The 15141-nt window shown below is 35.6% G+C and overlaps 3 protein-coding genes across 4 annotated transcripts; 2 read left to right on the top strand and 1 right to left on the bottom strand.

Moving 5' to 3' along the window:
- Positions 1-1113: 1113 nt before the first annotated feature.
- Positions 1114-4005, top strand: LOC134324351 (granzyme B-like). The gene is made up of 4 exons (XM_063006164.1): positions 1114-1256; positions 2210-2369; positions 2464-2721; positions 3822-4005. The coding sequence occupies exons 1-4, from the start codon at positions 1114-1116 to the stop codon at positions 3975-3977; spliced, it is 717 nt and encodes a 238-aa protein (XP_062862234.1). The 3' UTR covers positions 3978-4005.
- A 371-nt stretch (positions 4006-4376) lies between these two features.
- Positions 4377-8003, bottom strand: rabl3 (RAB, member of RAS oncogene family-like 3). 2 transcript variants are annotated; one of them, XM_063005926.1, is made up of 8 exons: positions 7739-7999; positions 6701-6792; positions 6455-6584; positions 6151-6265; positions 5787-5937; positions 5562-5633; positions 5203-5241; positions 4377-4978 (listed from the first exon to the last, which is right to left on the bottom strand). In XM_063005926.1, exons 1-8 carry the CDS (start codon positions 7782-7784, stop codon positions 4922-4924), a joined length of 702 nt encoding a protein of 233 aa, XP_062861996.1. In that variant the 5' UTR covers positions 7785-7999; the 3' UTR covers positions 4377-4921. The 2 variants fall into 2 exon arrangements, with proteins under 2 accessions (XP_062861996.1, XP_062861995.1); XM_063005925.1 differs by having other exon boundaries at positions 4377-5241; positions 7739-8003.
- Positions 8004-8521: 518 nt separating this feature from the next.
- On the top strand, positions 8522-14063 carry dnajb11 (DnaJ heat shock protein family (Hsp40) member B11). The gene is made up of 10 exons (XM_063005665.1): positions 8522-8650; positions 9204-9360; positions 10656-10753; positions 10940-11072; positions 11187-11329; positions 11922-12004; positions 12104-12161; positions 12522-12633; positions 12716-12875; positions 13136-14063. The coding sequence occupies exons 1-10, from the start codon at positions 8577-8579 to the stop codon at positions 13198-13200; spliced, it is 1083 nt and encodes a 360-aa protein (XP_062861735.1). The 5' UTR covers positions 8522-8576; the 3' UTR covers positions 13201-14063.
- The last annotated feature ends 1078 nt before the right edge of the window (positions 14064-15141 follow it).

Raw genomic sequence — 15141 nt, 5'->3', positions numbered from 1 at the left:
AATCAACATGAGGGTTCCTGCATTAAGTTGGTTTCATATTCAACAATAGTTTAAAACATGGATTATAACAGCCTGCATATACACGACAGATTAGAAAGTGAACTGACTGCTCTAAATGCTCTAAATGGTGTGACTGAGTGAGTGAATGTGTAATAGTGTTGCCTTGCAATAAATAGTTTCAGGGTCCAAGATATATTCCTGCCTTGAGTCCAGTGTTTTTAGGTGAGGAGAAACTGTTTGGTCCGACATGCAACATTGTTGTGGGTCACAAACTAATTTGCTCATTAACTTTTTTCGACCACAACAAAATAGAAGAATCTTATTTAATGTTTCTGATTTTCCTAGTTTTCCCCCCTACATAACTATATATAATTATAATCTTATTTAAATAAAAAGATGTTTAAGTTTTTGTAGAATTATTTGGATCTTACTTTAGAAATATGGTATGCAGAGCGTATTTTGTTAACAGACACTATTACATCATTTTGGTGTAAATTGTACTATCTTGAGTCTTTTTTCAGCGGTTTGTTTGGTTAACACCATGGTAGCATTTAAAACAAGTGAAAGAATTATTAGCTTCACTGATACAGATTTCTCAAATTAACTGAAACACACCACTTTTAACAGAAAGAAGGTGCAAACTGTCAAATAAAAAAAAAAACCATTGTGACATTTTCCACATTATTCTTTAGTCTGTTGACTGCAGGTCACTTTAGGTTTAGATTGCAGTGATACATACAGTCCACTAGAATAGATGTGTTAATAACTTACGTATATAATAATAGGAAAAAATGTTTTTAAAAAATAAAATAGAATTGCTTTTTTCATGCCTTGCTTAAAATAAAAACACATAGGAAAAAGCCTGACTCAGGTTATCATAATTCATGCATCACATGGCTAAGCATCTGAGTCAAGAACATTTAGCAAAAATGTGATGTTTTTCTGGAAAGTTCTTGTACTACATAACCCATTTATCTACAGTAACTATTTAATCCTGAGCAGGTTACTGGTTGGTGTATATAGCATTTCACAGAACCTCTAGGAGGAAGTACACCCTGTACATGGTACCAGGACACAAAAATAATTATAATTTATAATTTTTCCTCAGGAGCAATGGAGAGTGATATTATTGGGGGTAAGGAAATTAAACCACACTCAAGACCCTACATTGTGTCGGTTCAGGTTAACAAGGCACATGTGTGTGGTGGAATGCTTATCAGAAAGAATTACGTATTGACTGCAGCCCACTGTGTGAGGTAAGTCCTTTCTTACATAACAGCAATTTTTCAGAACTATTCTGTTGTGTTTTTAGCATACAATCACACTCTAAAGGAGCAAGCACAGAGCACGTAGTACAAATATTGGCAACTCTATAAAACATACATTTAATTAAAAATATTAACAAAGATATTTATTTATAAGTCTGTGTGTACCTCAGTTATTGGCACCTCTTCAATTAGTAACTTGTGGATATTTGTGGACTTTCCTCTTCAGTGTATTCCACAAGAGGTCTATAAAGTTTAGGTGGGGAACTGGGATGGCAATGGCAAATCTTGGGTCTGCGGTCAGCGAAACATTTTGCAAAGATTTTAATGGGTGCTTTCTGGCTGAGTCCATGATATATTGTAAGTAATACAAAAGTTGTCCAGGGCCTTTAGTAGAAACAGCTCCAGATAAAGTACTCTAGTCTGGTCTCATCTGACCATAGAACTATAGTTCCACTAAACGTTCAAGTAACTTCTGGCAAACTGTAGGTTCTTTGAGTTTGTTTGTCCTTGAAAGCAAAGGTGTTCTTCTGGCATCCCCATTTTAACAACTGGTTACGTGGGTGTCATCTAAGTGTACTTACAAAATGGCACAGCAGTGAAGATTTTTTTGGCCACCTGAAACATACTCCTCAGTGTGATGGTGTTCTTTTTCAGGCAGATTGTTAACATATTCAGTTGCTCATTATTGCTATGGACATGGGAATGTCCTTATTTGTCTAATGGATCCCTGGCCAAGTTGGTAGCACTGCTGAGAATCAAACATTGGGTTTATCATCATAAAATATTTGGGAAAACATTATTAATATTCTGAAGAAGAAAAAAAAAAGGATAAGAATGGTAAAGAATGTTTTACAGCCCCTTTTGTTCATGTCCTTGGGTACCTGTATTTGTGAAGAGACATAATATATGGCACATATAAACAGATCTGACTATGATTGCAGCAACATTAAATTCCCTGGAAAGAACAAGCTGGAAGTGGTACTTGGAGCTCACAACATCAGCCAAAAGGAGCGTGAACAGCAGAGAATCCAAGTAAAGAAGTACATCAAGCATCCATTTTACAATCCAAAAACAAGTCAAAATGACACCATGTTACTGAAGGTATTACAGCCTTTTGTCTTTTCTTCAAAGCATTTGTAGCATTTATCATTTACTGCAAATAAACCTCTAACTCAAACTAATCAATGTGTTACAGCTGAAGTCTGAAGCCAAGCTGAATGAATATGTGAAAGTTATTGATCTTCCTAAAAAGAATGAGAAGATCAATGCTCTTAAGAACTGTTCAATTGCAGGCTGGGGAAAGAAAAAACAAAACGGTGCTGCATCAAATGTTCTGCATGAGGTCACACTCAAACTACAGTTCAGCTTTGAATGCAAAAAAATATGGCAACAGTTTTTTGACTCTCAAAGCATGATCTGCACAGTCTCTGATGGGAAAAAAGCTTTTTGTCAGGTATGGGTTCTTAAAGACATGGGTTCTTAAAAGTTCTAACAGTCAGGTGGCTAGAAGTTTAGCTGCACACTTGTATTAATACATACAAATAATAGGCTTACATCACAAGACTGTACCTTTAAGTGTCATGGGCCACAAAATCCTGCACAATCTTAATTTGAACTGTAATCACATACAATTCTAAGGCTTTTAAATTAGACAAAAGATAAAATAGAAGACCTATCCTCCAAAGGTTTTTTTTTTTTTGCAAGAACATTACATCAGCATCTAACTTGTTTGCACAACCTGTATTGTGGATTTGATTTGAAATGAATATAATTGCTATATTAAGCATCAATCTTTTTGCTATATTAAGCATAAATTAGACTTTTATTTACCAAAGTATTCAAATTTATGTTATTTCAATACCTTGTAAGAGCACATTTGAGTACAGTTCTTCTTGTACATGTCTCTACAAGCTTTGCACATTTAAATTTGGGCAGTTTATCCCAATCATCATGGCATATCCTCTCAAGCTGTCACACTGGATGCAGAGTGTCTGTGAACTGCCATCTTCAGGTCTTTCCACAGATGTTTTATGGGGTTTAAATCTGGACTTTGACTTAGCCAAGCAGGGACATTAAGAGCCTTGCCTTGAAACCACTCCCTTGTTGTTTCTCGTGATCTCAAGATGCCAAACGTTTTCTTGAAATCATGACCTTTCTGGAGTTCCAAAATTATTGGATTCACTATCTCTACTGAACTATAATACCTAACAAGGAATTAGGAAGCCATGCCATTACGTTAAAAGTTCTATATATAGCACATTTGTAATCCTAATTTTAAATGTTTTTAAATTTCTGTTGACACTAATACTTATGTTTTTCACTGTATTACTAAAGTATTTAAATAAAAAGAAATGCCTGATATTGTTAAAAAGATTAATAGTAAGATTTATATTCCTACGTTAGATGTCCCTACTGTGTGTGACCTCAAAAGAATTCTGTTATAAAATATAATTTGATCTACATTCGATTGAGTTTAACTATCTGACTTTGCATTTGGAGCATTCCGACTTAAATTACAAGTTATTTCTTTTTACTTTTTTGTTTTCTCTGCAGGGGGATTCAGGCAGTCCTCTCATCTGTAAAAATGCAGCACTGGGATTGGCTGCATATACATTTGATGGTAACTGCTTAAACCAAAAGTATCCAGAGGTATACATGAAGATCCCCTACTATGTTCAATGGATTGAAGATGTTATAAATAAGAAGTAAAAGCATAATTTGCTCATTTAACAGAAATGTAAACGTACACTTTAATAAATCTCATTCTGCATTCATGAAATGTGCTTTCTCTCTTCTGCTTTTGGTTCTTAAATGCATCAATTACATCAAAGGAAACAAAGCAAACTAAAATGGTTAATTCCTATAGGATAAAGTTTCTTTACTGGTCTGGTCATCTTCATGATTGCTAAATGCAGCATTCTCAGAAAGTATATCTTGAATATTTTTAAATTTTTTTTGTAGGGTAATAATTAAGGATACAAAGTATTTATTTTTCTAAACATCATATTAACATTCCTTCCTATTTTCTGAATCACTTTTCTTTCTAATGGATCATAAAAAGGGTAGAAGCAGTTTAATTTAAAAACAGATAAATGAACCTTTTGTGGTCAAGCTTTCTTTATTCATCGAACTGATGCTGCAAGTAAACATAAGTACAACATTCTGAGCTTGCTAATATAGCAAATAAGCACACTTTTCAAAAATTATTTAAATTACAAAGAATAATGAAAAATATTTATGTGAAAGACAAATTATTTACAATGTCAGCAATGGGGCAAACATTAAGCTGCTATTTTACATAATTTATATAATTTATGTGAGACTCTGGATAAACAAATGAAAATAGTGATAACTAACTGCCCAAATGTTTTACACATCAACCCAAATCCATCTGTGGGAAAATAATGACCAGATGATGATTGTTTGGGTGCGTGAGTAAAACGTAAAAAAAAAAAAACCATCCAAAATCAATTTTTATTTTATTACTCTTTTGATTTTGAAGTAAAGGTAATAAGATTTTGTTTATTGGTCTTTTCTGTGATGTTTCTTTTAAAACCTTTTCAGGAAAACCTGCACTGGGTTACCGGTCTAACACAGAGGTGTATAGAGGTGGTGGGTTAAAAGTCACAAGTCTCTATGATATCTGTACACACTCAATCATAATGAAGGCTCTTGAAGTTGAAGCGTTTCCTGTCTGTAAAGCCAGCCATCTGCAACATGGCAAGACACGGAACACAAATAAAGACCTTTACATAGCACTACAATATCAGATGTTTTTTACCTGTGGTTGATGACTTGAGATGAAATAATTAAAGTTGATTAAACCAGCACACTGTTGTACTGATGCTGTGCATGAAAAGCTGTTTTTGCAACCGTAGGCTACACAGATAAAAAGTTCAAATGTTACACAGTAAAGCCAAGAGCAAACACTTACCTGATTCAAATCTCTGCTGAAGTATCTCTTCTCTATAACCTGACAAATCAGAATGGAAGAATCAAACATTTACCAAATATAGGCCAATGTGCTCACTCTAAGCTAATGATATCAAGTTCTTTATTCTGAATAATGAACTGCTTCTGCTCACTGTTTATGTTTATTTAATCAATAAAAAGTGACTTGTTAACATGAAACTTAGTAATGTGTTTTCTATTTTAATAGGATGTTACAAGCTTGTCTATGTCCGATTCAAAATATAGTGGCAAAATATGCATCCCTAAAAGTTAGTACTTGCTTATGTGAACAATCCCTAATATTATGTGTTAAAATATTTGGTGTAGCTACAGATCACTTACCTTGTCAAAAAATCTGCTTAGTTTTACAGCATTAGATGAGCCAGCAGCAAAATACCGTGGATTTGTGGAGTCCTGAATGTCAAAGATTTTAAAATGATATATAGTTAGGAATTACAAACACATCAGGATATGAAATACAAGAAAACAACCTTTACTCTCCTAAAGAAATACTATAAACAGAGTATTTTGATCTACCCTTATGATCTAACTGTATGACCCACTCACCAAGTTGATCTCCTCTGCATTAAAATCTTCAGACAGAAAGGCGGTGCGACTCAGTACATCATTGCGCTTGTTTTCAGGGATCTGATCGTACTTGGTGCCGATAAGCAGAAGTGGGATGGGGTTATCCACAAACTGCTCTCTGTCATAATCCCTGCATGTACACAGCAGTAAACGTTGAATTGCATGTAGCATATTAATATTACTCTGCTGCAGTTCTGTTGCAGAATTAGTGGGTTTTAAAGCATTTAGACTGCAAGGCACATGCTTTACAGACCTTTAGAGATAGCTAAAACTATAGAACAACACTACTACTTAGTAATAAGCCATTCTAAAGGTCAGTTGATAGTAACTAAAGCTGACTCACCCATTTGACACAATGACCCCTGTAGGAGATGAGTCTTTGTTAAGTGCTTCCATTGACCAGCGATACAGATTCTGGGAGGATTTCTTGTTGGTAAGATCATGGACTAAAATAATGCCTGCAAAACCATAAATAACAATAGATTCATAATTTTTTACTTTATGTTTATAAAACATCAATTGTTCAAAACTACAAAAAACAGTTACACTGACATTTTACACATTTAACACATTTAAAATCAAAAAAATCCTTCCTCAATTTGAAATGAATATTATGGGTCAAAGTAGTTATGTTTTTAATACCTTACCATTAACTGAATTGTAGAAAACTGCTCTTGTGCTTTTAACACTGCTAGCACTACCCACGGAACCCCCAACATCCCACAGTTCAATATAATAGGTCTTCTCTTCTGGTGTGCCCTCTTTGTAGTCATGTACCTGTGGCAGAAACACTGCATTAATGATATGAAGCAGTGGCACATGAACTGGTTGCAGTCAAGAATACTTACTGGAAGTGCAGTCCAAAATCACTAGTCTGAAAACATACAACTTACCCGGACATCCACCGAACAGCCGACTGTCCATGAAGGATTTCCCAACACTTGGTTATGGCATAACAGATGAACTAAAGATGATTTTCCAACACCTGTAAACATACAGTTAATAAATATTTACTAACCAACACAATATTCTAATAAATATTACATTACACTAGCATCACCCCTACACACGAAAATATTAACTGACATTAGGCTTATTTAGCCACGTGCACAATGCTAGACTCCAGATAAGGATTAAATAATTAAAACATAAATATTTCTTTAAAGAAATGATACAAAATGTATTGTGTTTTTAATGTGATAGAATGTGGTTGTCAAAAAAAATTACATTAAATTACATTAATTAAATTAATAATTTGGTGGTGGATAAAGTTCTATAATATCAATTCACTTTGTGGTTTATGATTGACAACAACTGGATAAATGAGGTGCTTTACCACATTTACATCTTACATGGTATTTAGCAGACACTTTTATCCAAAAGATCTTAAAGTATGATTAAAGTATAATACAAGTATTTGCAGGTTACATGGTCCCGCCTTAGCAACTTGGTAATGGTGGAGCTTTAACCAGAGACCTTCTGATCACTAATCCATCACCTTAACCACAAAGCTACTACTGCCATTGGTCAGTAATCATAGTCAAAATTGGCTAAGGGGCTACAATGGCTTCAAGTTATTGCCAGCAGTGACCAGAGGTAGCCTATGTCTAGTGGAATTCAGATGCATCAACCACCACTGTACCTACTGCCAAGTAAAATGATTTCATTTTTAATGCATAGGACAATAACCCAGATGATATTAAAACTGATTGTGGAAACGCTAATAAAAAGCATATAAAAACAATGTTAAACATGCCTGTCAACTTTTAATGTAAACGGAGGTTAAAGTTTATTACAATTCTATTAACATTAGCTTAGTTAGCCAGCATGTTAGCTAGGTTTGCTAGATTCGTGTTGACTGGAAATGTATGTCAAAAGAAACTATAAACAAATTTTAAAGAATCATTTTAGTCCAATTTAATATTTCTTACCAGAATCCCCCAACACTAACACTTTTACTCTGTCTAATGCGGACATTATTGCTCTATCATTAGCAACACTGCTAATGCAGTAACGCTTTCAATCGGTAAGAAATAATGAGCAAAATAAAAGTCACATAAAGCTTAAAAACACTGCGTTAAACTACAGTATTTTTTAAACAAAAACCTAAAATGGCTTGGTTTATGTTCTCTTATTTCCGTTTTACCATTATTAATAGAGATCATCTACAACATAATGGCCTATGCACGTTAATTTGTACAGAACGTGTTCAACGTGTTTAGTAGGGATGTGTTGTTTGCGAACGACTGAATCATTTAAAATGAATCTTTATTTGTACCGAATCGCTAGTTCAAATAACTTCACCCTGCAGTAACAACTCTTCTATTTAGACACACATTTGAGAACTTGAAAACAATATATAGAGAAACCGCAATGGAATAATGGAATGGACTATAAGTATGAGCCACAGTAAGAGTATAGAATTTGTCTCTAAACTGATAATACTAACTGACTACATTTAAGAGCATCACTGTAATTTATAACTGTAACATTATTGTCACTGATGGCTTAAATAGTAAAACGCAAACACATCAGTGTAATAATCAGTTGCGGATTTGAATAATTCAATTGTTCTGTGTTTAACGAGTCGAATCATTACAATGATTCTTTTGGCACAACCGTCCTTTTCGAAGGGACTTTTATATGACTTCCACCTGTCACTATGACGACGGTAGGCGGGGCTTGGGCGAGAAGAGGAAGAGCTCAGTGCTAGACAACACATAGCAAGCCGGTGTGGTTTAACAGGCTTTGTAGGAGTAAGGAAGCCCCATGGCCACGGCAGGGATGAAACTCTCCAGTATATGCTGGCTGCTCTTATGTTTTCTAGCGGCAGTGCTAGCCGGGTAGGTGCACTTGTATCATCAGAGGCTTTTGTGTTTTCTCAGTGCTATTGAGTGAGCCGCCAGCTGGTCCACATGTTCTTCTGTGATTGGTCTGCGCCTCGCTTAGTTCTCTCTCTCTCTCTCTCTCTCTCTCTCTCTCTCTCTCTCTGTCTCTGTGTGTGTGTGTGTGTGTGTGTGTGTGTGTGTGTGTGTGTGTGTGTGTGTGTGTGTGTGTGTGTGTGTGTGTGTGTGTGTGTGTGTGTGTGTGTGAGATCTCAGTAAAGAAAGCTTAAATTAATGAACCATTATAATCGTGTGATCTCTGTGCAGATCTCATGTGAAATGTTAATTTTCTGATAAGTGATGTGACCCTCCCTGCCTAAGCCATTTACCATAACGTGAACCTGGTGAAATCTCTTATATCCTTGTTTAACCAGTTTTGCCTAACTATTTAACTAGTCGCCTGTGTAATGACTATTGATTATTATGGTACGCAATTTTTGGCTATAAAAGGCATAAATGAATTCCCCCTTGTGCATAGTTTTATGTCTGTATTGTTATTATGATGTTTTAGGAGGGATTTCTACAATATCCTTGGAGTTAGTAAATCAGCATCTATTAAAGATATAAAGAAAGCCTACAGAAAGCTGGCTCTACAGCTTCATCCTGATCGAAACCAAGATGATCCCAAAGCACAAGATAAATTTGCAGATCTTGGAGCAGCTTATGAGGTCTGTTGATTTGTATTTGTCTATTAAGTAGTCTGAAGTGATATTAGGTGTTGTGCAATATCTGTGATGCTATAAATGACAGCCAGTGTTTGTTGAGATGTCTGCACATGAATACTGGACGGGGTGTTTTGTTTTTATGTTGACGGAAAACACACATTTTTACGTTGATTTAGCATAGGTAGAGACAGATTCATTCATTCTGATCAGTAGTGTAAGGTCTCCGTGTTAATAAATCGTCAGGCATGTTCTATGCTGGTGGAATCCATGGTTGAATTTGATTGGTGGAGAAAAACGTGTGGCCGCCGCTGATTGGTCCAAAAATGCCTGCGACTGATATTGAAAATAGGACGTGGATCTTAGCGTCCTCAGATCTCTAGGATTAATTGCATTAAAACATTAAAAGATGCCTCATCGAGTTAAACTAAGAGTATTTTTACTTTGAATCTTTTATAAATTAGTATCATGGCTCTTGAAATGTAGTCGGATGGATGCGTGGATGGATAGATAAATAAAACTTCAGAGAAAACTACAGCCTTATAGTAGCATAACTCAGTACACAAGATCTTAGACAGTAACGATAATTTAAATACATACACACATTATTATTATTATTATTATTATTGTGCAGCAATGTACAGCAGTGCAAAACTGAACTCCTTGGTATTCCCAGGATTTTTTATTTAGTTTTGAGATGTGGAGAACACCAAAATACTGATAGAAAACTCACGCTGACATGAGTAGTGCAGTACGTTTCACATACAGTGATTAAAAGCTAGGACTGAATTCAGATTATAAGGGCCCAACTTTATGTATATAAAATTATATATTTATTTATTGATGTTTTTTTGAACATCTCTACTAGCTCTGCCACTATGTGTCAAGTTGAGCATTTTTCAAAAAGAAAATATTTCAGTATTTGTGGGGTGAAGAACAGCTGGAATTCCCTTTTATTAATCAAGCTTTATTAATTTTCATTAACTTGCTAAAGTGCTATCAAACATTAAGGCTTTAATGATCATTTGAGAATACAGTCAGAAAATAGGTTTGCATCTAAGGGTGCACCTGAAGGTGGCTGCCCATAATGTTATTGGTCTCTCACCATATTGTACAGTTCGCAGTAAATATTGTGGGTTAAAGACATAGTTTGTCCTCTTCTTTGCAAAAAAAAAAAAACATCCATGTTGCTTCAAAGTGACACCTGTTAAAGCGTTGATTGTCCGAGCTCTTTTATTAAAGATACTGTACAGTATATTGATGCCGAATATTTATGCATTCTGTGATCTTTGTTGAATCAGGTGCTCTCGGATGAAGAAAAAAGAAAACAGTATGACGCTTATGGAGAAGAGGGTCTGAAAGAAGGACGTCATAGTTCACATGACGATATATTTTCTAGGTAAGTATTTTAACAAATACTGTATTCATTTGTTTGCATATTACTTTTAATTTATGTCAGCATAATGCAGGACCTTTTCAAAGCTTTTATGAAAATTTTCTTCAGAAGTCTCCAAATGTGTACTTGTGTTTGTATGGATGATGTAACTGTTCCTTCAGTACTCTTGTCTTTTTATGTTTGTTGCAGTTTCTTTGGGGACTTCGGGTTCATGTTTGGTGGAAACAGACAGCAACAAGACCGGAACATTCCAAAGGGAAATGACATTGTACTGGATCTTGAGGTGACGTTGGAGGAGGTTTACTCTGGAAATTTTGTAGAGGTAAGATTTTGCTGTGTACATACTTTGTTATAAATAAACCATACAGAAAGTAAGAGGATAAAAGAATAAATAAATACCTGGATCGTTCATCACATCCTTTGTGCTACTTTGTAGGTGGTACGAAACAAGCCAGTAGCAAAAGAGGCTCCAGGAAAAAGGAAATGTAATTGCCGGCAGGAAATGAGGACCACGCAGCTCGGGCCAGGCCGCTTCCAAATGACACAGGAAGTAGTCTGTGATGAATGTCCTAATATTAAGTGAGCATTATTTATACCTTCCTTAGAGAAATAAAGTATTGAGGCACACCTGCTAATTTCTGAGTTCATATATTTCTAACACCAATTTTTTCTTAGATGTATAAAATCAATTATGTAAAATAAATTATATGCCTCTAAATATGTGGCAGTTTGGGAGAGGCAATTTGCCTTTCCTCCAGTAAAACAAGGCCAATAAAGACATGGTTTTACAAGCTTGGTGTGGAGAAACTATACAGTCCTGAGTTTGAAAAACACTGGGATGTTTGGAACATTTATTACTTTGAGCAAGGCCTTCTTGTTTAACAAGGGTGCTTGACCTCACAAGTGTTCTTTTGATTGAATATGCATAAATTCCCACAGCACACACGCCAACATCTTGTGGAAAGTTTTTCCAAAAGAGTACAGGCTGTCATTGCTTTAAAGAAGGTCATGCTGCCATCATATCAATGGCCATGGTTTTGGAATAAGATGTCCAACAAGCTCATTGTAAGGTCTTCAGATACTTTTGGCCATATAGTGTATGTAATGAATTTCCTGCGAGGAAACAGTTCCCATGTGCATCCACTTGAAACGGCATTGCTACTGTTTGCAGGCTTGTGAATGAAGAGAGGACACTAGAGGTGGAGATTGAGCAGGGGGTCAGAGATGAGATGGAGTACCCCTTTATCGGTGAAGGTAATGTGTCATATTACAAACTGTATTAAACACAAATAGTTTAGTTGTGAGTGTGTAGAGAGAGAATGGAATTACATCTTTGTTGTATTCCTTGTGCAGGGGAACCTCATGTTGATGGCGAGCCTGGAGATCTCCGCTTCCGGATCAAAGTCTTAAAGTAAGATCACTGTGTGAATCAAGTCATAATAGTGTGATGGTTATTTAGAACAGAGGTACGACTCAAACTGAAATGGGATCCATAGGTGAGGGAGAAGTCTGTGGATTAGAAAAAAAATATGGCACATCTATGAACCATACACAAGTATGGTTCCAATGCATCAGATGAACACATTGGTAGTATACATAAGCAATCCAGGAATAAATAAAAAAAACAGACTTGGCAAGCATGTATCTGTTACTTTTTAGCTTTTATCATTTCTAACAAAGATCTTATTATTTTAAAAAAATATAACAAAGCACTGTTGTAAAGACAGGTGTCTGAGTATCTCTGCTTAAATGATGTGTTTTTGTATTTTAGGCACCCGGTCTTTGAACGCAGAGGCGATGACCTGTACACAAATGTTACTATCACACTGGTCGAGGCGCTGGTTGGTTTTGAAATGTATATCACACATCTGGACGGTCACAAGGCAAGTATAACCATCAGCTTTGCACTTTGAAAATAAGCAAATTCCTAAACCTGTTACGTAAATTGTCACTCTGATCCTGTAGGTCCATATTGTTAGGGATAAAATTACCAAGCCTGGAGCTCGAATCTGGAAGAAGGGTGAAGGACTTCCCAACTTCGACAACAACAATATCCGTGGATCACTTATTATTACGTTTGATGTGGACTTCCCCAAGGAACAGCTTAATGACCAGGAAAAAGATGGTACGCCAATTATGGTTTAAATGTCAACACTGTATGATACTTGTGTAGATTTGCTTCCGTTTCCTTTTTTTTAGAATTGTAGTAAACTTAAACTATAAGTATATAAAACAACTACTGACCACAAACTAGATTTAATAATATTGGATAAATGTTTTCCAGTGGAAAAAAACCCAAATGTAATTTTGTACATTACACAAGGATAACTTTTATAACCGCTGGTCATTAATATGATCTAAATGTTGTGATTCCTTTGTGCACAGGTATACGACAGCTGTTGAAGCAGACTCCATCTCAGAAGGTTTATAATGGCTTACAGGGATACTGACACACCAGCCAGCAAAATCAGGACTGATGACTTTGTCAGTTTTCATACAACATGTAGACCTACAGACTCAAACAAGCATGGAGGGTTATTTATTTTTGTTCAGAGAGTGCTCAGAATAGGTCGACGAAATGTGGGAGTTTTATTATTGATTTGGATTTTTAAACTAGTTTTTTGATGTTATTGTCAGCAACACATTGATTTTTTTAAAATACATTGTCATTTGTTTTGGTTCTATTGTTTCTTTAAGGCTTTTCAGATAACAGTTTCAGGGTTTGTGTTACAGTTATGATTTGGCTGTTTTTTTTCCTGCAAGTCGAACACTGGTCATTCATTAAAACATTACAGGAACAGAAGCTGACCTGCCACATCAGAGGGAAACAAGAGACCGAGACTTTATCTTGTCAGATATCGTCACCCCTTCACATCTTTGAACATGTTGCCACAAAGTCACTGGTGCAACGAAAATATCCAGTTTCCTACAAGAGGAAAGTGTATACAAGTGATTTTCAAACAAAGACCTAAATTAAAAGTTTCGTATGATGTTTCTATCTGACATTCTCAATGTTTTATGCCAGACAAGGCTTAATAACTAAACTGTATACACATGGTATAATAGGCAGGCAGTTGAAGAAATAGGGATAAGTAATTTTTCCATTAACTGCATGGCTAGTTTTTTTTCTTTGACACTTTTAGCTGTTCACAATATCCTTGATGTCTATCTGCTTACAGGTAAAACAGTTTCTTCTTTTGTCACGATGAACTTACTGATAATGAAGGGAGGGGCACATGCTGATAGCACTTTAACATTTGTAATCTGATATGAAACAATTTGACAGTTTTAGGATTAAACAAGTGGTGTTGGACCTTCTTGACTAAGTTTCCTACATTTGGTTTTCTAGAGCTGTCTACCTTCGGGGACATTATCAGCTAAGTAGCATGATGGGTTGGGGTGTGTTTCTGTTATTTGGACTGCATTAAAAAAAGCTATGCTATTGTTATTTGAAGAACATAATGTTTATCTTTATTGCAGTTATCTTTAGGAATTTTAGCAGATTCATGTATCCAGAATGACATACAATTGAGATAAGATACAAGCTAAGAAACTGGCATATAAAAGACCCTTTTTAAGGAACAAACCCCAAACTGTCACCTCATGCTTGAGAGGAAATTTGTGTGGATGGTCAGATGTAATCCAGAAACGAACAAATATGGGTTTGCCACCCATATAGGCTGAGTAATCCATTTTCCTTTGGAAAAAGACAGACAAGTCACATTTCTTGCTGCACAATGCGTATTAGGTTGAGCAGTGTAAGTAGATACTGTAATATATCTTGTGTAAGTAATGGACAGAAACAGCCACAAGCAAAAAAATCTTGTTACTTTTTTCAGCGTTTTATAATAATAACAAATAAAATAGTTTATCAGTAGAGCAATTTCGATAGGAATTGGCGCTATCGCGGTGTTACAATGATCTATATCTCAGTGCTTTTCAAGGATCCCGACCGAGACAAAAAACACAGATTTTTTTCTATAATTCGGCTGTGAATCTTCATTTGCGCTTCGCCTTTTGTAAGAGAAGTGCGAGCAGTGTTGCCAACTCCTCAGTAAGGAAAGTAGCTATTGGCTGTCCTAAAAGTCGCTAAATGACGTCATCGCCTAATTTGCATAAGGTCAATTTGCGTGTAATTGACGGTGTAGAAGAGAGGAATAACATCGGGGGAGAGACAAAAAGTGGGTAAAAACACCCTAAATATGTTTAGAACTACAGATGAACGTTCTTCTGTTGATTCGTGGTTTGTTTTTGTTTTTTAAGACAACACTGAGCTACTCTGAGCAGGGTTGCCAGATTGCGACAGTAATTTTCAGCCAAAATGCATGAAAAAACGCCCGAAACACAGGATAAGCAGATGATGTTTAGCATTTCACAAATAATAAACCAGT

This window comes from Trichomycterus rosablanca, chromosome 12, assembly GCF_030014385.1.
Source record: "Trichomycterus rosablanca isolate fTriRos1 chromosome 12, fTriRos1.hap1, whole genome shotgun sequence".
NCBI classification, from domain to species: domain Eukaryota; kingdom Metazoa; phylum Chordata; class Actinopteri; order Siluriformes; family Trichomycteridae; genus Trichomycterus; species Trichomycterus rosablanca.
This window is presented reverse-complemented; position numbering and strand designations above follow the sequence as displayed.

What these genes read in the sequence shown, in the direction of transcription:
- rabl3 (XM_063005925.1), bottom strand. Translation starts at nt 7,784, where the DNA reads ATGTCCGCATTAGACAGAGTAAAAGTGTTAGTGTTGGGGGATTCTG. An exon ending in GCTGTTCGGTGGATGTCCGG is followed by an intron (nt 6,585 to 6,700) that starts GTAAGTTGTATG and finishes TTTCTGCCACAG; the next exon opens with GTACATGACTACAAAGAGGG. An exon ending in TTTCTACAATTCAGTTAATG is followed by an intron (nt 6,266 to 6,454) that starts GTAAGGTATTAA and finishes ATGGTTTTGCAG; the next exon opens with GCATTATTTTAGTCCATGAT.
- LOC134324351 (XM_063006164.1), top strand. Translation starts at nt 1,114, where the DNA reads ATGGAGAGTGATATTATTGGGGGTAAGGAAATTAAACCACACTCAAGA. An exon ending in ACTGCAGCCCACTGTGTGAG is followed by an intron (nt 1,257 to 2,209) that starts GTAAGTCCTTTC and finishes CTATGATTGCAG; the next exon opens with CAACATTAAATTCCCTGGAA. An exon ending in ATGACACCATGTTACTGAAG is followed by an intron (nt 2,370 to 2,463) that starts GTATTACAGCCT and finishes AATGTGTTACAG; the next exon opens with CTGAAGTCTGAAGCCAAGCT.
- dnajb11 (XM_063005665.1), top strand. Translation starts at nt 8,577, where the DNA reads ATGGCCACGGCAGGGATGAAACTCTCCAGTATATGCTGGCTGCTCTTA. An exon ending in CTAGCGGCAGTGCTAGCCGG is followed by an intron (nt 8,651 to 9,203) that starts GTAGGTGCACTT and finishes ATGATGTTTTAG; the next exon opens with GAGGGATTTCTACAATATCC. An exon ending in CATGACGATATATTTTCTAG is followed by an intron (nt 10,754 to 10,939) that starts GTAAGTATTTTA and finishes TGTTTGTTGCAG; the next exon opens with TTTCTTTGGGGACTTCGGGT.